This window comes from Gobius niger (genome assembly GCF_951799975.1).
Source record: "Gobius niger genome assembly, chromosome: 12".
In the NCBI taxonomy this organism is placed as follows: domain Eukaryota; kingdom Metazoa; phylum Chordata; class Actinopteri; order Gobiiformes; family Gobiidae; genus Gobius; species Gobius niger.
Genome location: NC_136863.1, coordinates 20,244,653 through 20,265,117, shown reverse-complemented (window position 1 = coordinate 20,265,117; position 20,465 = coordinate 20,244,653). Strand labels below are relative to the sequence as shown.

Here is a 20,465-nt window from a genome sequence, read left to right as displayed (position 1 = left end):
CTGAGAATTCTAATGATAACTGGTGCATTATTTCCCTGTAATCGCACAGTTCGTCTGAAAATCATGTTCTATATCACTCCACTGCAGCAATTTCCACAGTAATGATTAAAAATTAAGCTACTATTGTTGTGGAAGTCGCTTTAGATAAATCATCTGAAAAAACTGACTCTGCGTTGTGCAGTAAACCTGTGTAATACACAGCTTCTTGTTGTTTAATCCTTACTTATTCTACATTTGCTAAACTAGCACTATAGTCTAGCATTATAAACTAGCTATGTAATCTACGTATTATATTTGCCACACAAAATAATCAAGCCAAAACTTAACATGCTCACCTTATGTCCTCTTGAAAAATCTGGACCTGTGCCTGCTCACAGCCTCCTGCTTGTCTGGCCTCTCATACTGGGCACAGAGTGGTTCAGGCACAGGTACTTTGTCTGTGTGCTCCTGGTATGGGAGAGGATCCTCAACCACACTTTCAAACAGCAGGGCCATTAGTTGGTCAATGTAGACTGTAAACAAAGCACAAAACATTTGTCTTTGTAAAAGCATTGGTTGTGTTGTTTTTAATGTGACATACCTGAGGTAGCTCTGGTCTTCAAGGCTCGCACAGTGTAGTCGCCACGTTTGTACTTTGGGTACACTATCGCATACCGCAGTACACCTTCAAGTGTTGTAGCATGTGACCTTGTAGCATTTTCATTGTAGTGCAGGGCAGCAATTTGCAACCTACAACATTTTTAGGTACAGATTCACACAACATTTTTCTTTTTTTTAAAATGTATGTATGTATTACCTTGCTAACATTCCTCTGAAGGAGAAGCCTGCACTTTTGGGGGAGAACCTAATTATCAGGCTGTGGAAGGCCTCAAGGGTTGACGTGTGGTACACCGGGCTGATTTTCTCCACATCCTTCACAAAGCGTGGAGCCAACACAATGTCACTGAGCCTCTCACAAGCTGCTGTGCCTACAGAGTAAATTACCATGACATAATTGTAAAGCAATTTTTGTTTCGAATGACAATGCCAACCTTACATTTTTGAAATGTACATAAAATACAATGAGTAGAGGGCCAGTATTACTGATAACAAATGCAAAACTTACTTGGTTTGAGCCACACTCTTGACCCTTCCCCAACCAGAGGCCCGTGTAGGCACCGAGGGAACAGGGCATTGTCGTGCGTGTGCACATTCTGCATGTGGTTGGCCACAGACGTCCACTTAGCGACAGCCTCCTGTCCCGAGGTGGAAGTCGAAGCTGCCCAATAGAGGTGATTTACCACGCTTTTTCTCCACTGGCCAGCGTCCTGGGTGCTCTTTCTCTTTGCGAGCTCATCAATTTTTTTCCCAATTCCTAGAGTTTAAAATACATATTTACTAAATGCAGAATAACCATAATATTACACAGCATTCCCCAAATGCATACCCTTTCCCATGTGCCATGGGTCAAAGTAGTGCCTGATTTCCTTCTTTTCCTCCCTTAAAAACTTTTGCACGCCGGTGTGTCGGTCCGTCACAATGGCCTCCACATTGACACCCCTCTCTTCCAGCATAGTCAGACTACGCACAAAGCCCTCCTTCTCCATGCGCACGCTGTTTCCAACCTCATTGCTCTAATAAGACAAAAAATAAATTAGATGCTGAAATGCACAGAGTGATCCCAAATTACATATTGAAACATTCCTTGAATTCCATTACCTGGACTAGCTGGATGTCAATGACTTTGTTATTACTGAGATTCATCATCGTGTAACTGCCATATTTGGCCGAATGTCCTACACGAATGCAAGTTGTACGTTAGCTGACTTTTACTTCTGATAAATGTTAATGAAATGTATTTACCAGGTGAATCTGCCCGCATGTCCCCACCCAGTGACACAGAGCCGCTTTCAAGAGCCTCCCTGATGAGGTCCTCCTGCTCCAGCTTCCACTGCCAGTTGACCGTAGGGATGAGGAGCTTTGCCTGATGCCTGTAGAAGCACTGCTCTGACAGTCCCTGAATATTGAAGGCCCTCAAGAACTATAAAAGGAAAAAATAGGTTATCAACTGATAATAGATGGAAACAAAATCCAAACAAAATAATTTGTGCTGTACCTTTGAAATCTGACTAAATGATGAGCCGGTGAACAGCACAGCAGCACAGAGCTGTAAGTTTCCAGCTGGGATGTTGTTCACCATGGGCTGACTGGACCACTGACTGGAGAACTCACAGCAAGGACACTGTTGAGTGACCCGAAGCAGTGTGCCGACTGTGATGGTGTCCACAGCACAGCGACCAGTGCAGACAGGACATCGCCTGAACAGCTCCAGCAGTTGGTCCTCGTGAACAATATATTTTTTGTCCTTGTGTGGAGGGACTTCAGTGGGAATGCTATATAAAATAAAGGATATTTCATCACTCAAAAAACCAGGACGCTGTATATATTTTTTCTATTAAAAAGCTAGATTTCCTTTGTACCTTGAACAGTTCACAGTGCTGGCACTGTCATCGATGTGGAAGCTGGGGTCAGACGCAGACACCTCACACCTTCTCCTTTTTAAAGGTGTAGAGGCTGCTCTGGGACTGTCAGGAAGAGGGATTTCCATCAGGTCCTCAGTACCACAACCGACGCTTGTGTAAGCGGTCCGGGCTTGAGTAGCTGTACAAAACACAAACAAAATAAACAAACATGTTAAAAATGGCCGTAATTATCATTTACACAAAACAGAGTGTTTTTAGAAATAAAATGACTGTATAAACAATAAAAAGAGATATCACCTTTGCTTCGCCTGCTCGGCTTCACATTGGCCTGGACACTTGCATGCCTTACAATGAATGGATCAGTCTGGCAGCCAAATTCTCTGGTCACTGGCTGAAAACGTAAAAATACATATTATTTTTAAAATGTACACTACAGAAGAAGGGTAATGTGTTACATTTCCTTAGTGCATTTAATTGTTGTCTAATGCAGATTAGTGAACGTAAGCCAACATATGGATCCCAGCACCAGAGCACCCAATAACCATACGGTCCACCTGGAGTGGTCAGCCCTCTCGCCCCTCACTGACCACGATCACATATCACACGAGCGCGCGCGGAGCCACGGGCACCTGCCCGGTCAGTTTAGCCACACATTAGATGATAGCTATCCGTTAGCTTTATAGGTTAGCTTGTAGATGCACTCACGTTTTGCGCAGCTGTTGTCAAATATGAAAGCTACTGTCATCGCGAAAATGTAGACTAGTTTGGTGCTCAGTCTCAAGCACAATTACGCGCGGTCTCAGCGTAACTTTGTTGTGCAGACTGATGCATTAGCCACTCCCGCTAGCTACAAAAGGCTATAAAAGTTCACATGTCATAATATACAGCGGTGTAACTGTCAGCTCACCGTCTCATGCGGTTCATTGCTCTCTGTTTGAGCGGGGTTAGAGAGTTGCCAGGCAGCTGATGGATGCAGACTGCTGTTTCTCTGCCCAAGTCAAGTGAACGAGTGCGGGGCGCACCGCTTGGAGCACACGCAGCCACAAGCCTCACCCAGTGCATAGTTTATTTACACGCCAGATCCCGCATTGTTTGAGACACTACTACAATCTATTTCAACGTGCACTATCGAAATTCTACTTACATGACATTAGTAGCAGTTTTAGGTTGTTATTATTCTCACTCACCTCAGATTGGCGCCTGAAATCGTCCTGCTGGCGGGGCAGCAGTGTCGGTGGGCTCAGTCGTGGAAGAGCAAGGGTGGGGACTGCCTCATTCTTCAAACGAAGAACCTTACTGTAGCCCAGCTCAAACTCCAAGGAGTTGGCGAAGGAATCGCAAGCAAAATGTTGGTTGCAAACTCCAGCACGAGGCGGGAGTTCGCAGTTTTCCCCCAGGCCAATTGCGCGCAGCCACTGGCGCCTAATTTCTAAGTCCTGAGGAAAGTAATGTAAACCTACAGAACTATGACAACCTACAACACTACACTTTCTCCCCATCCTAACAAACAAGACTACAACACTACACCTAATATTACACAATACAGAACACTAAATACAGCTAACCTAGCTAATTCTTATGCTAAATGCTACTAATCTCTCACTAAGACTAAACTACAACTAAATCTAATAACTATCTAAACTACGACAAGCTAATAAATCTAACTAAAAGCTATGCTAATAAATCTAACTAAAAGCTACGCTAATAAATCTAACTAAAAGCTATGTAATAAATCTAACTAAAAGCTACGCTAATAAATCGCAAACCTGAAAATCGATATAAAGACACTCGCTATTCCAAACTCCAACTCGCTACGGGGGCGTGTGCGGAGTGGGCTGCTTTTATACTCCACAGAAGAGAGGCCGCTGACGTCGGCGCCCTCCTGCTGACGTAAGCGCCCCGCTCAGAGCTAATCACGAAGGAAACCAACAGTAAAGCATGTAATGCACTCGATAAGGTGCAGATGGCGCCACACAGACGGTTTTGGACACAAAGACAGGATTTCAACAAATATGCACTAAATTGTTAAAATAGTGACAGATACATGTAGACAACACTATAAGATACCCATTTATACAACTTAGCTAGAAAAAAAAGTTGATTTTGGGGTTAGTTGTTCTTTAAGTGCAAGAGGATAACTACCACCTTCAAGGGCTTACTATGTCAAAAATCATTTTTCCACATGTAATTTCTACACATAAGGGCATGTAGATTCAAGTGCAAGTGAACTCGGTAACAGTGGGGGAACAGTATAGACAACATTCATCATGGGCTCAGTGTGGTCCCATCAGAGGACCGGTGTGGCGGTGCTTTGACTGGAGAATGCACAGCCTTCACGAGATTCCGCCTCAGCATGAGTCTGCCACTGGACACCCGCGCTGATGACATGAGGCCGCTCTGCTCCTCCACACCAACCCCTGAAGATGGAGAGCATCGTGCGTTTCCTCGTGTCACACAGTGGACTAATCCTGTCCGGCGATAAGTGGACCAGCCCATTCCACAGGCAGCTGTCTGCAGGGGTGGAAATACTGACAGCTGAGAAACAAACGCTGCTTTTCTCATACGGGTGTCCTGTACATGCATGGTGTACTTTCACCCTTCACAAATGCAAACTGTACAAAACTACCACTACCCATTACCGACTGCGGGCATGAATGTTCTTGTACACTGCGTATGAATGCTTATTTGGCTTTCGCCTAATTGGAACACATTCATACATCTAGATAAGATGAGGGAAATATCGGAGGTATTTAGTTATTTGTGCTTCTAAGCGGAAATAACCTCTGACTTCATCAATCTTTAATAACTAAGATGAGTTGCTTAAGGATTAGTCCAGTAAGATGATCCATGTGGTAAAGAACCTATTTGAGACATACACCCTCCACTAATAAAGAGGCTCATAGATTTAGGTGCTATAGATAGATAATCACTTCACACTGTCTTCATATAAACAGCTGCAAATGAAAAGCAAATGCAAGCAAGTGTTTTACCAAAAGCATTATTAAAGGGACTAGATGCAAGTTCGTCATTTTATGCTCACTACTGCCACCTCAGGTCTTGCGTGTAACTGCAGCTTCTATATTAAGCTTGTGCATGACAGCACTTCGGCCCCGAATTAATACGTTTTTGAGTGACTGTGCAGGATTTTAGAGGCAGTTGTTGTGAATAGGTCTGAGCTCATTCTACACATTAGGACATGGCTGGAACATCTAGGGGGAGGAAAATACATAATTTTAACATTTTTAAACTCTAGTCCCTTTAAAGGTCAGGCACCCAACATTCGGCTTTATGACACAAAATCATAATCTCTCTTCCTCCCTCTTCCTTATTTTCAATTTTGTTTTGTAGAAGTTTACAGAAGTGTTTAACGAAAAACACCTGACCTTTTGACCACTTCCTGGTGTACATCACAGAAAACGCAACCATTTGAGTTTTTCTGACCCAGACAGCAGCTGCTTCTGAAAAGGTGAGCGTGAGCTTAGAAATACAAAATGCAATGTTGTGTTATAATATAGACAAAGCAATACGGTTGACAACATATGGATACTTTCGCTCAGATGGATCTGATGTTTTATGACTGTTCGGTTTAAACAGAATACCATGGCATTAATGTAATGTATCTAATTGTGATTCTTTTTTTCTTCTTCTTGTACTAGATCTACAAAAATGACTTTATTTTACCACATGATTTTGTGTGGACTAGTGTGGACTACTTTCAGCTATGAATACGCAGGTAATGGGAAATTGCTTAACACTGTAATACAGCCCCATGTTAAGTTTAGTCACGTTTTAAAATACTTTTTTTTTCAGCTGACTTTACCCTCAACATAACAAAGCACGTTACAGCGATGTATGGAGACTGCGTGGATATTCCCTACAAATATACCATCCCGTGGAATGCGTCATTGTCTTATAAAAGGGTCTGGTTTAGTGATAAAGAAGAGGCCCCTTTAAATTTTCCGATCCAAGACAAGTTCACAGTTTTGAGCTTACCCCTGTTGTCACCTGGAGAGCACAGGTTTGGCTTAAGACTTGAATGGGGACACAAGAGGCATACATTTGCGGAGACTGTTCAAGTTCAAGTCTCTGGTGAGTACCAGCTGAGTATCAATTTGTTTTTAAATTCTTTATCTTTGGCTGCTCAAAGGCTTGCTGCTTGACGCAATAAGATCTGGGGATAATCTTGGTTGTACATCCAATATTTCATTTGCATGGAATCGAAATAAATAAGCACAACAAAGTTTTTGCCCAGTATTAACCAGAAGTCTCAGCTTTGTACCTTGTTGCTGCGTATTGTTGATAAATGATCAAGTTTTAAAGGGTCTTCAAGCAATAGCAATCAAACTGTTAAAGTGAGGCATATGTTCACACATATCCTGTTTCAATAGTATAAAGCTCTTCATCAATGTTTAAACTCGTCATGATTCAAGTCCCAATTATTTCTTATGTGTTCAATTTCAGCTTTACAAAAACTGCCAACTGTGAAGTTTCTAAATAATAATGAGGAAGGACGTAACACCACTTTGGAATGCACTGCTCCGTACCTGTGCCATCATGAATATCCAAAATTCACCTGGGTAGGGGCAAATGTCAGGAAAGTTTGGCCACGAAGGTCGGTAATGCGGTTTAGTCAACCAACTAGTTCTGTCCAAATCACTCCTAAAGCAGAGGACCACAACACCAACATCACTTGCCAACTGCAATACAAATATACCACGACTAATGCAACGGTCACCTTGAAAGTGAAATGTGAGTCTCCTGCTTCACACAACAAGACATTCACCTATTAAAGCTTTGAAGTCTACATTTTTCTTTCAGATATACCAAAAATTCTAAGTTCTTCTAAATGCACTCTGAAAGACAATAAAGTGTTTTGCCGATGCCTGAGTCACGGAAACCCCCGGCCAACTATCATCTGGACCTCCCTCTGTGGATTCTACCAATCCACCAATACTTCGAACGACAGCGAAACGGTGCAAGAAACTGTACAAATTCTGGTCGACTGCAACTCCACCATACAGTGTGTCAGCAGAAACTCTCTGGGCAGGGTCACAATGGATCTCAAAACTCAAAATCTCACCAGCTTGACCGCACAGTTGAACAGCATTGGTACGTAGAAACTGTCATTAACATTAAGACATTTGGAAAATACTAATGTGTGTGGCTTTTGAAAACAAAGTGTCTGTTTTTTATAGGAATGGGAGACGGTGTGTTCACTTTAACTGTACCCTGGGCCATCACAGGGGTTTCTCTAAGTGTGAGCCTGGTCATACTCATCACACTCATCGCAGTCATCCATCGAAACAAACAGTAAGTGCATTTGACTCTTCAGTTCAGCCAATAGCGATGACCTTGATGTTATTCCTTCTAAATGGCAGGATCCGTAAGAAGTGCCGTGAAGAGTTGAACATGTACGCTTCTCTGAGGAAGACCTCGGCTGAGCACGACTACAGTGTTATCTCCCTCAACAAAATGTGATTCCGTCTGTTCCAGTTCAGATCATTTCACCTGGTTCTATATGATTCACTTGATCATTTCTGAGGCGTCAGTGGTTTTTGATTTTTGTGTCACTTACGCTTAAAATCAATTGAAATGTTTGTATAGCACTGATTAGCTGATGCTACTTTGTCACCTTTCAAATAAAGTATCTTAATAAAGTGCTTTTGTCTCAGCAGTATTTTTGGCCAGACTGAGGTTTAACATCTGCTTCGACATATGTTTCGGTTGAGATATAAATGAAGATCCCTTTACACCCAAATCCCTTTCACTTCTGTTTCTCATTTTCCCATGACTTTAACCTAAAGCTAAAATAAGACCATACCAACTGTATAACACACTGTGAACCAGATCAGCGCTTGGACGACGCTCTGAGATGAATTTCAAATACTAGTTTTTTGTTTTTTTTTAATGTGTGAATGTGTGCCTTGACAAAGACCTGGTTCTTCCACTTGAACTGGTCCCAGAAAACGCAAAGTCACAGATAGCCTCCATTTAATGATAGCTGGCTGTCTAAAATTAGTCCTCTACAAATTCTCCCAGATAAAAACTACTTGAGATCTCACACCGAACAGTAGTGGTCACTTTGTTCCAGATCTACCAGGGCTTCTGTGTAGATTCTCTGCCAAGGTTTTAAGGAATAATGAACAATGATGGACCAAAAAGAGCAGATGTTGCATGTGCAGAAAGCCACACATTCACTTGGAGGACTTTCAAAGCTGAAAGTTTAGCTCTTAGTTTCAGAAGAATTGCATTTGTTTTGCCCCAAAGTTTATCAGATTGCAGTATAATTGTGCTCAGCTAAGGGAGTAGGAATAGCTCCACTATTATTGTGCAAACGGGGCAACAAAACAACACTTTGCAGGGGCCCCAGAAGGGCTACACAATATATTGTCAAATGATTGTATCACATAAATCACTAAATCACTGAGGTGTTCTTGACTGAGGTTTTCAACATGTTTGCTCACACATCTTTAAACAAAAGTACATCGTAACTTAACCCGTTAACCCACACCTTAACCGAGCACATTTTCTGCAGTTCGACTTTACCCCAAAAAAGCATTCAAAAACAACAACGCAACAAAACAGGTGACAAATAGTGATGATATAGCAAAAAACAACAAAATCATGACAAAAATGCAAAAAAACCCACCAAAAATATGACGAACAACAGTGACATCAATATGAGGAAAAATCTTCGATCAGTTTTGTCTATAGCCTATAGGTTGTAGAGTCGAGAAGCTTTTAGATTTGGGTAGAGCCGAACTGGAGAATGTGAATATTTATTTAAGTGTCATACACAAACCGTATGTGCCCAGGCCCCTTGAGCTTATATGACACATCAACCATGAGGAAGAGAGCCAACACCAGTAAAAACAGATATTTATACTTACTATCTCTCAGGATATAAAGTTCTTTGCCTCAGTGTCCATGCTTTTTCAACAAAATTTGTCAGAGTAAAAATAAAATGTATAAGAAATTCTTAAAGAGGGGATATAAATTAGAATAACTGCCTTGTATAAAATTGCTCTCTCAAAGTGGCTGTAGCGAATGTCTTGAAATAGGCCTCTGTCTCTTTAAGAACCTCTGACCCTTTCCGACACGCCCCCTCCACACGCTGTCTGTGGCATCAGTGGGAAGGGGGTTCTGCAGAGGAGCAGTGGTTGGTTACTCGGCTGGTGACGAAAGCTCGGAGGCGTCTCCAGGAGGTGGGGGCGTTCTTAGGTTGACTCAGGCAAACCTATCCCTAAGATTACTCAAAAATACGTGAATGTGCCAAGGCAACACTTCAGGCATGTTTTTAATGAGGGAATGACATAATAACATGATGTAAAGCTTGAAAAAGTTGATTTTGCATAATACCCCCCCTTTAAAGAATTGTATGTCGGACAGTAAAACAAGAAATGAAATTCATCCTCCACTACTCCCAACTCACACAGAGCACACAGTCTACTAAAATGTGTTTGGTTGAGGTGGGGGTAGAAGTTACACATGTCAAAAGTTAAGTTTTAGTCATAATCTTGATAATTAAATTAGCCATTTTTGTTTTGACAACATTTGATGACAAGCCAAAATGCAAAACTTAAATATAAAGAAAAGGTACTGTGTTGATATGGTTTTGTGGTTAATCAATACGAGCAATTGCTGTTATTGTTTACTTCCGCAATTTTCGCCGGATGTTTTGGTGAATGGTAGGCAACAGCTGATGCATCCAGGTCTCTAACTCGATTTTATAAAAATGATCTTTTACAGCGCAAGAGAGGCAATGCCCTGTTTATGGACGTTGTTTTTTGCCGATCATAGGATTTTTATCACATTTTTATCAAATATGAAAATGTTAAATGCCTACCACGGCCAATGGATGTGACGACATCGCGATCGCTCGTATGGTTTCGTAAAACATCAATAATGCTATTAATGCAAGTTGCAACATTAAAGACAGATATCAAATGTGGCAACTTCTCCTCATATTGTTCAGCCCTCACTCCAGAAATACTGGGGACAGCTTTAAAAGTGTATCGTGAAATTGGGTAGAAGTATTACATTGGAAATCTGAAGTATTATGCCCAACTGTGCCAGCAGCTAACAGGAACACAACTTACTGTACTACCATGTTCACATTCCTGATCTAAAATATCCAATATCAAGCCTTGTAACCTATGAATAGACACGTGGTCATTATGCAGTCTCAAATTGTCTACCGCAGCAAAGCCCTGTCTGATGCAAGCGAATGACTGAATGAGCATTGGTGAATCAGCTTTTGCATACATGATGCATTAGTCCTAATTGCAACAACATGTCCCTTACACTGGACAGTCCTCCTGAATGATAGAAAACATGATGGAATGTTTTATATCTGAAACATTTCATAACGATACTCATGTCACAACCCACACGTGCAGCTGTTCCTGAGATATGACTAAGCAGCACTCACGACTTCAGATTCACTGGAAACAGCTTTTTGTTTTATTTCGCACTAAACCAAGCAAAGAGATAAACGCGACGGCCTGTTTCGAATCGGGACTGTGTAAATCCTGTGGCTCTAGTGCATGAAGTGGAGACAGGATTGAGGGAGAAGGATTAGCCCTAGTCCAGGTGGTCCTCATTTAGACCTACCCCCAACAGAAACCAATGACCTCAGCATACAGCGGTTCGGAGTTGCAGTGCGCGTTCCTCTGAAATGCCTCTGACATTTCACTTGTTAAGGTATATTAATAAATGTATATATTTCCATGCATTTCTTACATTAATCTTAAGACAAAACAGACTACTCACATCAAAGAAAGAAGAAACAACCTCTGACAAATGAGTAAAAACACTATAGTCGTTGACCATTCAAATTGTGGTTGACTGTGTCTGCAAAGACCTGCACAGGCTTTCCCCCATGCTCATATACTTTGACTCTATGTCTCCTGCACATTTTGTACACAATAACAAAAGCATGCTGAAAGGAAATATCTCAATGGGCATAAAGATTGTGCCAATAAAAGACCGTCTGGAAGTGAATAATGATAACAAAAAGCACTGAACTTACAATATTCTCCATACATTTTGTGCAGTGGTTAGATGTGTGCACCAGGTATTGTGCTATAGAGCTAAAGTTGTGTAAACATTACTAAATGGCAGGGCCGCTGTAGAAGATCTAAGAGAAACAGATCAAAGCTTCTTTTTTTTTTTCTTCTTCACACAGCCTCTGTCAGTCCTGTGCATCTGTGTATGGTATACCTTTGCCATCCGACAGTGAGATGACAGACAGTGATGCATCCCGCTGTGGTTTTCTATAGACTTCATATCCACAGCCTCTGTTTGCACAACACCAGCCATGCAAAGTGCCCTGACCTGCCCTCCTCACACAACACTCACCTAAGCCACTCCTGATACCCCGGGACCCTCTGTGTGTGCATTTCCAAATAGAGAAAGAAAGAAAAGCTGACATCTCAAAGAACACAGCTATGCTTGCTTTTGAATGGACAAATGACTTGGCCACAGCTAACTGGACGAGTGGTGGTTAAGTGATGGACAAATCATCAGGTAGAGCTTTGTGAGTTAAAGACACGGTTATCCTTGACACCTCTTGAGCAAACAAAGCAAAGGGAGAAAAGAAAGAGGGCAGGGGGTGAAGTGAATAGGGTTGGGGGGCTGGGTCAGTGACAGCTTCCCCGCTCAGCTTTTCAAAATCCCTTTAACAAAAAAAGGAGCGGGCCAAAGTAAATGCTTTTCCAGGAAGTCCCAACTCCGGAGCGTTTCTGCACATTATTGTTGGAGGTGACATCTCAAAAAGATCTTTTGGTTACACCGTCCGCTTCTGAAATAAAGGGACCACCCGTTAGTTTGTCTGAATGAAAATGCCCATTCTGTCTCTTATTCAGCCCTGCTTGCCCTTATTCCAAGCTAAGCTTTAGGGTTAGCTTCCAGAGAGTGAAAATCTGGAAAATAAAGTTTCAAACTGATCCACAAACTGCAGTAGATGAGAGTCTTGATTTGCCACTCCATAGTCCTGTCACTGGAGAGCTGAGGCTTTAACCAGGGAGGCCTGGCCCGCTCAGAGGAAGGGTTAGGGGTGTTAGCAGTGGGGTGGCTGTGAATTGTGCATGGAGCTGACACTGACAATGACAGTGATGAGAAGACAATGAGACTGCAGGCTGCGGTGTGGGGGGCGACACTGAGTTTGGTACAGAGGCGGGATCTTAGGAGAGCGAGCTGACAGACTTCCGCAACTTGCACAGGACATTGGGAAATGGGTGGAATCTGGACATTCATGAAAGAAAGTAAGAGAGACAGGTTTGAGTGACTTAAATGTGTTTCATAAGCTTATTTAAAGATTAGTTTGTTTTTATCTTTATACTGTATGTGTAAAAAGATAACTTCTCTTTAAAAGTCTTCTCAAAAAGAGTCTGCAAAATCTAAAGATAAATAGATTCTGTATCACAGCGCAGAGCTGTCATTCTGTTTTGACTTGTGTCACGCTAATATTCATTTATTTTACCCTCAGTCCTATATTTAATTAAGCATTTTGCTTTCGCGTAAGCCGTGCTGACCTTTTAAGGTCTCTAACTCATTCTATTATATGTTATTAAGTGATTAAAGCATTTTCTTCTCATATTGTAGGCTTAAAAGTTGACCTTGCAAAAAAATGTAATAACTAAATTGGAACTATGTTTTTTTGATGAAAGCTTTAAAGTTGCCTCTAAAAGGATAAGGCACAGCATGCAATTTGACCTAGATTTACCTATTTACAATTTAACAGTTTGCCCCTGGTCACAGGGTTTTCTCATTTTCATGACTTATTTGGCATCAAAATTGGAACCGTCTGGATGCATTTAACTTAAAGGAATAGGCCACCGTTTTTACATACTAAGATATGTTCTTACCTCACTTTAGACGTGTTAATATATCCCCGTCTGGTCTTTGTCCGTGCGCTCTGCCAGGCAAACGGAGCACATACGCAGCCTCTCCAACATGTCACATAGCTCCGAAAAAGCTCACGATAGAAGCTACCAAGCTCTTCCACGTGTTCCCTATTTAAATAAAGTTACGTGAAGTGTTTTCATGCGAAGTATATTTACACAGAAATGAAACATGTCGATTTTATAAGCAAATAAAAAGGGGGACTATATTGTGAGGCGTAATGATACGAGGAGTAAAACGTCCGCGCAGTAACTCCTAAAGGTTATTGACGGAAGTGAGCGGGGGAAGTCTTTAGGAGTTACTACGCGGACGCTGTGCTCCTCGTATCATTACGCCTCACAATATAGTCCCCCTTTTTATTTGCTTATAAAATCGACATGTTTCATTTCTGTGTAAATATACTTCGCATGAAAACACTTCACGTAACTTTATTTAAATAGGGAACACGTGGAAGAGCTTGGTAGCTTCTATCGTGAGCTTTTTCGGAGCTATGTGACATGTTGGAGAGGCTGCGTATGTGCTCCGTTTGCCTGGCAGAGCGCACGGACAATGACCAGACGGGGATATATTAACACGTCTAAAGTGAGGTAAGAACATATCTTAGTATGTAAAAACGGTGGCCTATTCCTTTAATGGAGAATAAAAAGAGATTAGGGCTAATTTTCAGGAAGTCTTAATTTATGAGGATCTTCATTGGAAGCACTGCAGCAACCGCTTTCATGGGAAATTGGTTTATTGTGGGAAAGTTAAAGTTGGAAAAAAATAAAATATGTTTGATATTGTATGATAGGATACAGTTTGAGGATCAGGACAGTTAATGCAGTTCTCCAATGGGCTGATCTTGCTTTTCTAAACACAGACTGTACACTAGACTTTCGCACAGACATGGGGCGCTCTGTGCAATCTTCAGATTCATACCTGGCGCAGTAAGAGGCCAGGACAGACTCCCTTAACGATGTTATGCACAGCAGTGGCCCCTCCCCAAGCTTTACCTCCTACAGACCGTACTAGACTGCTACTGTGGGGGGCAGTGGGTGTGGGGGGGTATGCTGGTGTTTTGATCACGTTTCTGCGGTGTGGAGTTTGCCTTGCGGCCCGTGCTCTTTAACATGGGGGCTAGAGCCTGACCGCCGATATGTTCGGTTGATGGACTGTGTTCAACTCAGAGGGAGGAATAGTTTGTAATTTGTCCTGCAAGCGTTTATTAAGATGCACAAGCCTAAGCAATGAGGAAGGACGCCCTCAGGCTACCGACAAAAGCACTGGTGCACTGTTGTTTGTTTGCATGATTCCAATTTCGTCTTGAGCAGTGCTGTTGATGCGCTAGGTGGACGATCAAGACCTAAGTGTCTAACTGTGGCTCACACACTGTAAATCTGCAGAAAGATATGAGAGAGATTCAGAAAGTCTTGCAGAGATTTAACACATTGTTTGTTAAATGAAGTTTTTCTTAGCCCAGAACATAAGCTTCTGAGTTTCAGGTTTTCAAGACTTCAAGACTTTTGAAGAACCAACACAAACTCTAATTGTTTTACTTAGAAGATAGGTGAAACTAGCGGATAAGTCAAGGAGTCTATGCAGCACAGCTCAACATTGTAATGCCAATCTAAATGCTAACTCGCCAAAGGCAATTTATTGATATCTCTTGTACACATCTTAGAAGAATACACATTCAAAGCCCTTGAGAGGGCTTGGTCCTGACCCCTGACAGTACACTACTCACTGAACTGAGCTGCTTCATATTTTGTCCGTTGACTTTCTCCTTTTCAGTCCCGCTTTAATCCAGAGTCTGTGTCCTCGTTGGGTCTCCACAGAGGGGCCATTATTCAAGGCCTTATTACTGCGCCCCTCGCGGCTTATCTCCTTCCTGGTGACAGTCTTTTCAAGCCTCTCTCTAATGACCTGGGGAAGCTCACATGCTACACTTCCCAGGGCTACGGGGCCCGCTGATGTCAGAGGGGTGGCCCCACGCAGGGACTCCTGGTCCTGCCAAAGGAGGAGGCCGAGCAGAGACAAGAGACCAGGCAAAGTGACACATCACACACTTCAAAAATGTGTGACATAATAAGCCAAAAGAACAAGACTGAACAACATTTGACAAACTACACCAGTTACTTTACATGACATGTAACTTGCCCTTGAGACATGCATTTAAGGTTTGGTGCATTAAATCCAATGTAAGCTGAAGTGTTTAGTCGCATTTTAATAAGTTCCATAGTTTGCCAGTGAATTATGCAGTATTTCCTGCAGTTCTAAGGCTTGATTAAACATGGACGGCTCATTCATCTCTGTCAGACGCAGCAGGCGATTGAATTGCATTCATGGGAGCAAAATGTTTTTTTCTTTTCCTCTTCAACAGACTTTTTGTCTGAGTAAATCAGGAGAATATACCCCAGAGTAAGACCCTGGTTCTGGTCATTCACACCAGATTGCTTCCAGTTCTCTAAAGTGTGTCCAAAACATTGCATTACAATGTACAGCAAATCTCTAGACTGGAGACCATAGAGAGCAGAGACATCCAGCTGCTTGCAGCACAGCTACCTTATTCACATCCATATTTAAATCACTGAAGTGCTGTTGGAATCACTGAAGAGGAATAAGCTCTGTTTTCTGCTAATTGTAAGAGCACACAGCTTGAGTTTTAATTATAAAACCTATTACTGCTTCCCTATGTGGTATGTCCTTCAAATTGTCCAAAACACCCCGGGCTGTCCATTCGACTTTTATCTACTGCCAGTTTTTTGAATGCAGAAACGTCATATGGGTGCCTCCTGTTGTCTAAGAAGCCATGATTCAAACTCTGTGTTTAGAAGTCCTCTAAATTACACAAGATGCCCATTTTCTATGTTTCAGACACAGTGTAATGTTGAATACAGCTCATAATCTTCATGTCCGTGTGTATTGATGAATCTTTCAATGTCTTTGTCCCACCCTAAGTGGTAACATAGTCTATGATTTTATTTTTTTGGACAAAATCCTACATTACGTTCACAGACCTGCAGAATTTGCAGATGCTTTTAAGCTCAGGCACTGATGCCCTTTCACCTTTTGTTTTAGACATTGCTTCCATTAGTCCCACAAACCCACTTTTAATTACTCTCTCTTGACAAGACTTGAGTAAAGTTGGACCATATATCATTAATGTTTACAAGGGGAAACAAATGCCGTTCAGAGGTAATTAGTGGAGGTTTACATTAGGTGCATTCATTGAAAAGCCTTTCAGGGAGAGGATTATCTCTAAGAATCAGAGTTTCCTATTGTAATTGAATTCAACTGTGATACATGGTCCCATGATCCATGAAACCCTCACTTGAAAGCTTGTTATATTCATGCATCCTTGTTTTTCATTTGTTTTTATAACATGTGGACCCATATGACAAAACAATGATAAAAGGACAAAGTATCAAAATTATCGTGTATATATATTTTTATATATTTTATAATATAATAATTGCGCATTTCTGATGGAATTGTGTGGTCTTAACCTTCGCAAGTCTACAGCAATACCCCGTCTGTGTCGCAGAGACTGAATTAACTCCATGGTTATAGACCTGACAAGTCGCCTGAGCTAAAAAAGACCTTGCGCTGTGGCATCAAAGGCTAAAGGGGGCAAAGGGGGCTCTGATGATAATGGAAAGTGTTTTGACACCCAGCTTTGAGCAATTATTGGATTTAGATAAGAGGGGAATTCCATGCAATGTGAGCTAAAACAAACAAAACAGGAGATTGCAAATTATTCCACCAACAGCAGCAGCCCCAGTGCAGCCTCAGGCCAAGTGGCATTACATCACACTTGTAATCACACTTCCAATGATGGAAAAATGCATGTTGGTACAGTGCTGCATGGCCTGCAGGCTGCACACAGGGTCAGCTTAAGGGCACCGTGTTTCTGGAGTGTAACGTTTATACAGTTAATCAGAGTCATACAGGTGGGTCCATAATAAACTCGTCATGTGCACTATTACTCGCACAATGACCCACTTTTGTAACAACTTAAGTGACCTGTACTCTATTTACAAAGGTTGCAGCAAACTTGCCACAATGCTGCTTTCAATTCTTTTGTCATATATTTTATATTCTTTTAGTGACTCATTCTTATAACCAAATGTCTTTAAAGTGATAGTCTGTAAGTTTGCAAAGTGAGGGAGGGCAGGAACAGAATATTCAAAAGTAAACGATCAATTGAGTCTATTATAGTATGTGGCCATTGTCGCTGTCCTGAGCATGTACAGGGCATTAAAGGTAATGAAACCACAAGAGAAATAGACGCTCTTTTATCCATGGTCCTCACATACCACACAGCCCACAGAAGTTACTCCAGTCTGGCTTAAAGAAACAGATGCTCTACCCCCTCCCTGCATCCAAACCTCTGGCTATTCTCCCTCTCCTCATCAGTTTACTCTGACATTCGTCTCAAACGCCTCAATTTGTCTTCATCATCTTCTCTTGGTGATTTGATCATTACCAATCCCCACGCTACAATATTTATTTGGAAAATCCTTCTTTCCTCCTTTTCCCAAACATAAAGCTATCGAGACTGTAATCTGGGTCTCCTCTTTCATTTCCCCTCGTAGTTTTAGAGGCCCAGAGGAGAAGTAGGTGACGGGTGGCCCAAAGTGTGCAAACAGTCTTATCCCATGCTGTAGAAAGCTGGCGGCGTGTGTTTGAGATAGGATCTGAACTCCATCAATGACAGACGGGCGTAGACTCAGGGAGGACACATGGAGCCAGTCAGGTGACCAGCCAGACAAATGAGTAGATACGTAGGAGAAGGTAACATTTTTTTTTTATGAATGGGACCAACGTTTGTAAGGCCCGATGTTGGAATGTTGGAATGTTGAAATCTTGGAATCGGCTGAGGCATAGTGTGCTACAAACAACGCTGAATACAACAACCGCTTGCGGCTTCTCTTTTGCTCTCCTCTTCATTACATTAACATCGCACGCAGCCTTGTACATCTTGTTTAGAGCTTACAGGACAAACTACAAACTATTTCTCCCACTGTGAGTTAAACACTGCCCAACCCCCGAATATATCGATGGTCAGGCTCTAGCGGCAGTGGTAAAGAGCGCGGGGCAAACTCCACGCTGCAGAAACGTAATCAAAACACCAGCACGTGTACCTCACACAACCACCACCACCCACAATAGCGGAAAAATATTCCAGTCTGGTACGGTCTGGAGAAAAAGCTTGGGGAGGGACCACTGCTGTGCATAACATCGCCATGGGAGCCGGTCCAGCCCCTGTCCAGCCCACTTACGGCGCCAGGCAGGCCTGCGTACCTGAAGATTTCACAGAACGCCTCCCCGTCAGTGCAAACGTCTGAACAGCCGTTCAGTTTATGCTGGAGGTGATCAAAACTTGGGACCCTAATTACATACAGACAACTTGCACCATATTATATTACCATAATGAGCCGGTGAGGTCAGTTTACTGTGGGCCAATTGCTACTAAAGACAGCAGTAATGATAATCCCTGCCCTATAATCTGGGACAGAGTTTCCCAACCCTGCCAAAGTCTCGGACGTACACTTGTTTTCTGCAAGTGCCTTTGCCTGTACCGTTTGATCTACTCTGCAATTACACTGTGTTGCAATCATCAGCACATCCTCAACCTGGTGACAGAAGTTAAAAGAATTCATAGTGAATAGTTTAAAACTTGCTTCGCGATATCAGGTATAAGGACAAAATGTCCACATTAGCTCTCAAAGTCACAAAGCACAGTTCAGACACGTCACAAATGAGATATTTAGATATTCAGTTAAGTGTGTTTGTGCCAATCCGGTTGATTGACATTTAATCTAATTTCACACCTACAACCTGCACTAACCATTCTGTCATTGTTTTGGATCATTAAACTCCACTTTTTTGCCATCATGTGACATCTGAGATCGGAGATTAGTTCAACAGAGACTGATTTCTTTGCGATAATCCAATGTTCTATTGTGGCATAATTCACAGAACACCATGCTTCCCTTCGTTCCCTCACAGACACACACACACACATCAAAGGAGCGATAGTTAATAGACTGAGACTGCAGTGGATATGCCCAAGCCTCCATATCATCCACATCCGCCATTATCTTGAGATGTTCCTATTTAACAATCCAATGAACATTGGGAAACAACCATCTTTTGTCTCATGGAAATGAGATCAACCTACTTAAGCCATGTTTTATACTGCAAATATGTCTGTTCTTCAGTGGAATATGCAAGGTCAGGATATTATAGTCTTTGATAATGTGATTAGGAGATTTATTCAATAAAAAGGCTGAGCTTGACGTGTATGCCAACATGCATTAGGCTTGTTGTCAATATTGTTTAAACAAGTCCTCTATTATGTTTATATAATGACACATTTAAACCAACATCATTTCTTCAGGCTCTTTTGAAGCATTTTCATTTTTCTTACATCTTGGCAGTAAAACTCAGACTCATCTCACCCAATCCTAAAATTCTAAACACTACTTTACTCTACACTCTATAGCAACTTCTGCTTCCTGTTACGCACATCCACCAACATGTCCCAACATGTTGTGTGAAGATGCACCAACAAGGAACAAATCTGGTTACGTATATAGTTTTAGATTTTAAAGAACAACCCACCTGTGGCTGTCTTTTGTTATCCTTGAGTTAAGCGTTTTCTCATGGCCCCAAAGCTGAAGTCTATGGTTGGCTTTGAAGTCTCATTGTGACAGACCCAAGCCACTGCTCTGAGCTGCCTTGGGTTATTTATCCATCTAAAGACTGGTATTACATGACTACAATGGAAGGGGAAAACCTAAAGAAAGCAAGATCAGGAAAAAGTCAAACAAATTAGGATCTTGCAAGTGATTAGAAACCGGTCTTTGTATGTGGAGACAGTGGCAGATTAGCTTGCATGCCCACCTGCAGTGCAAACTCTCAGTAAACTCTCAAAAGGGATTGCAAGAGGTACAAAGACAGATATTGCCAAACTAGATGTCTTGAAACAGTGTTTTTTTTTGTTTTGTTTTTTTAAGTTGGCGGAAGGATTTCTCTTGCAGTTCTTTTCTGTGGCTTGTGAAACTGTGGATTAGTGCAGAAGTGCGTTAGATTACTGGAGCCCTGCTGGGATGT

General features: G+C 41.9%; 1 protein-coding gene across 1 annotated transcript; it reads right to left on the bottom strand.

Annotated features, from left to right (window-relative positions):
- Positions 1-336: 336 nt before the first annotated feature.
- LOC306972039 (uncharacterized protein) lies at positions 337-987 on the bottom strand (the record flags this gene model as incomplete). Its single annotated transcript, XM_079568482.1, has 3 exons — positions 337-512; positions 581-729; positions 797-987. The coding sequence occupies 3 exons, from the start codon at positions 985-987 to the stop codon at positions 337-339; spliced, it is 516 nt and encodes a 171-aa protein (XP_079424608.1).
- Between the last annotated feature and the right edge of the window lie 19,478 nt (positions 988-20,465).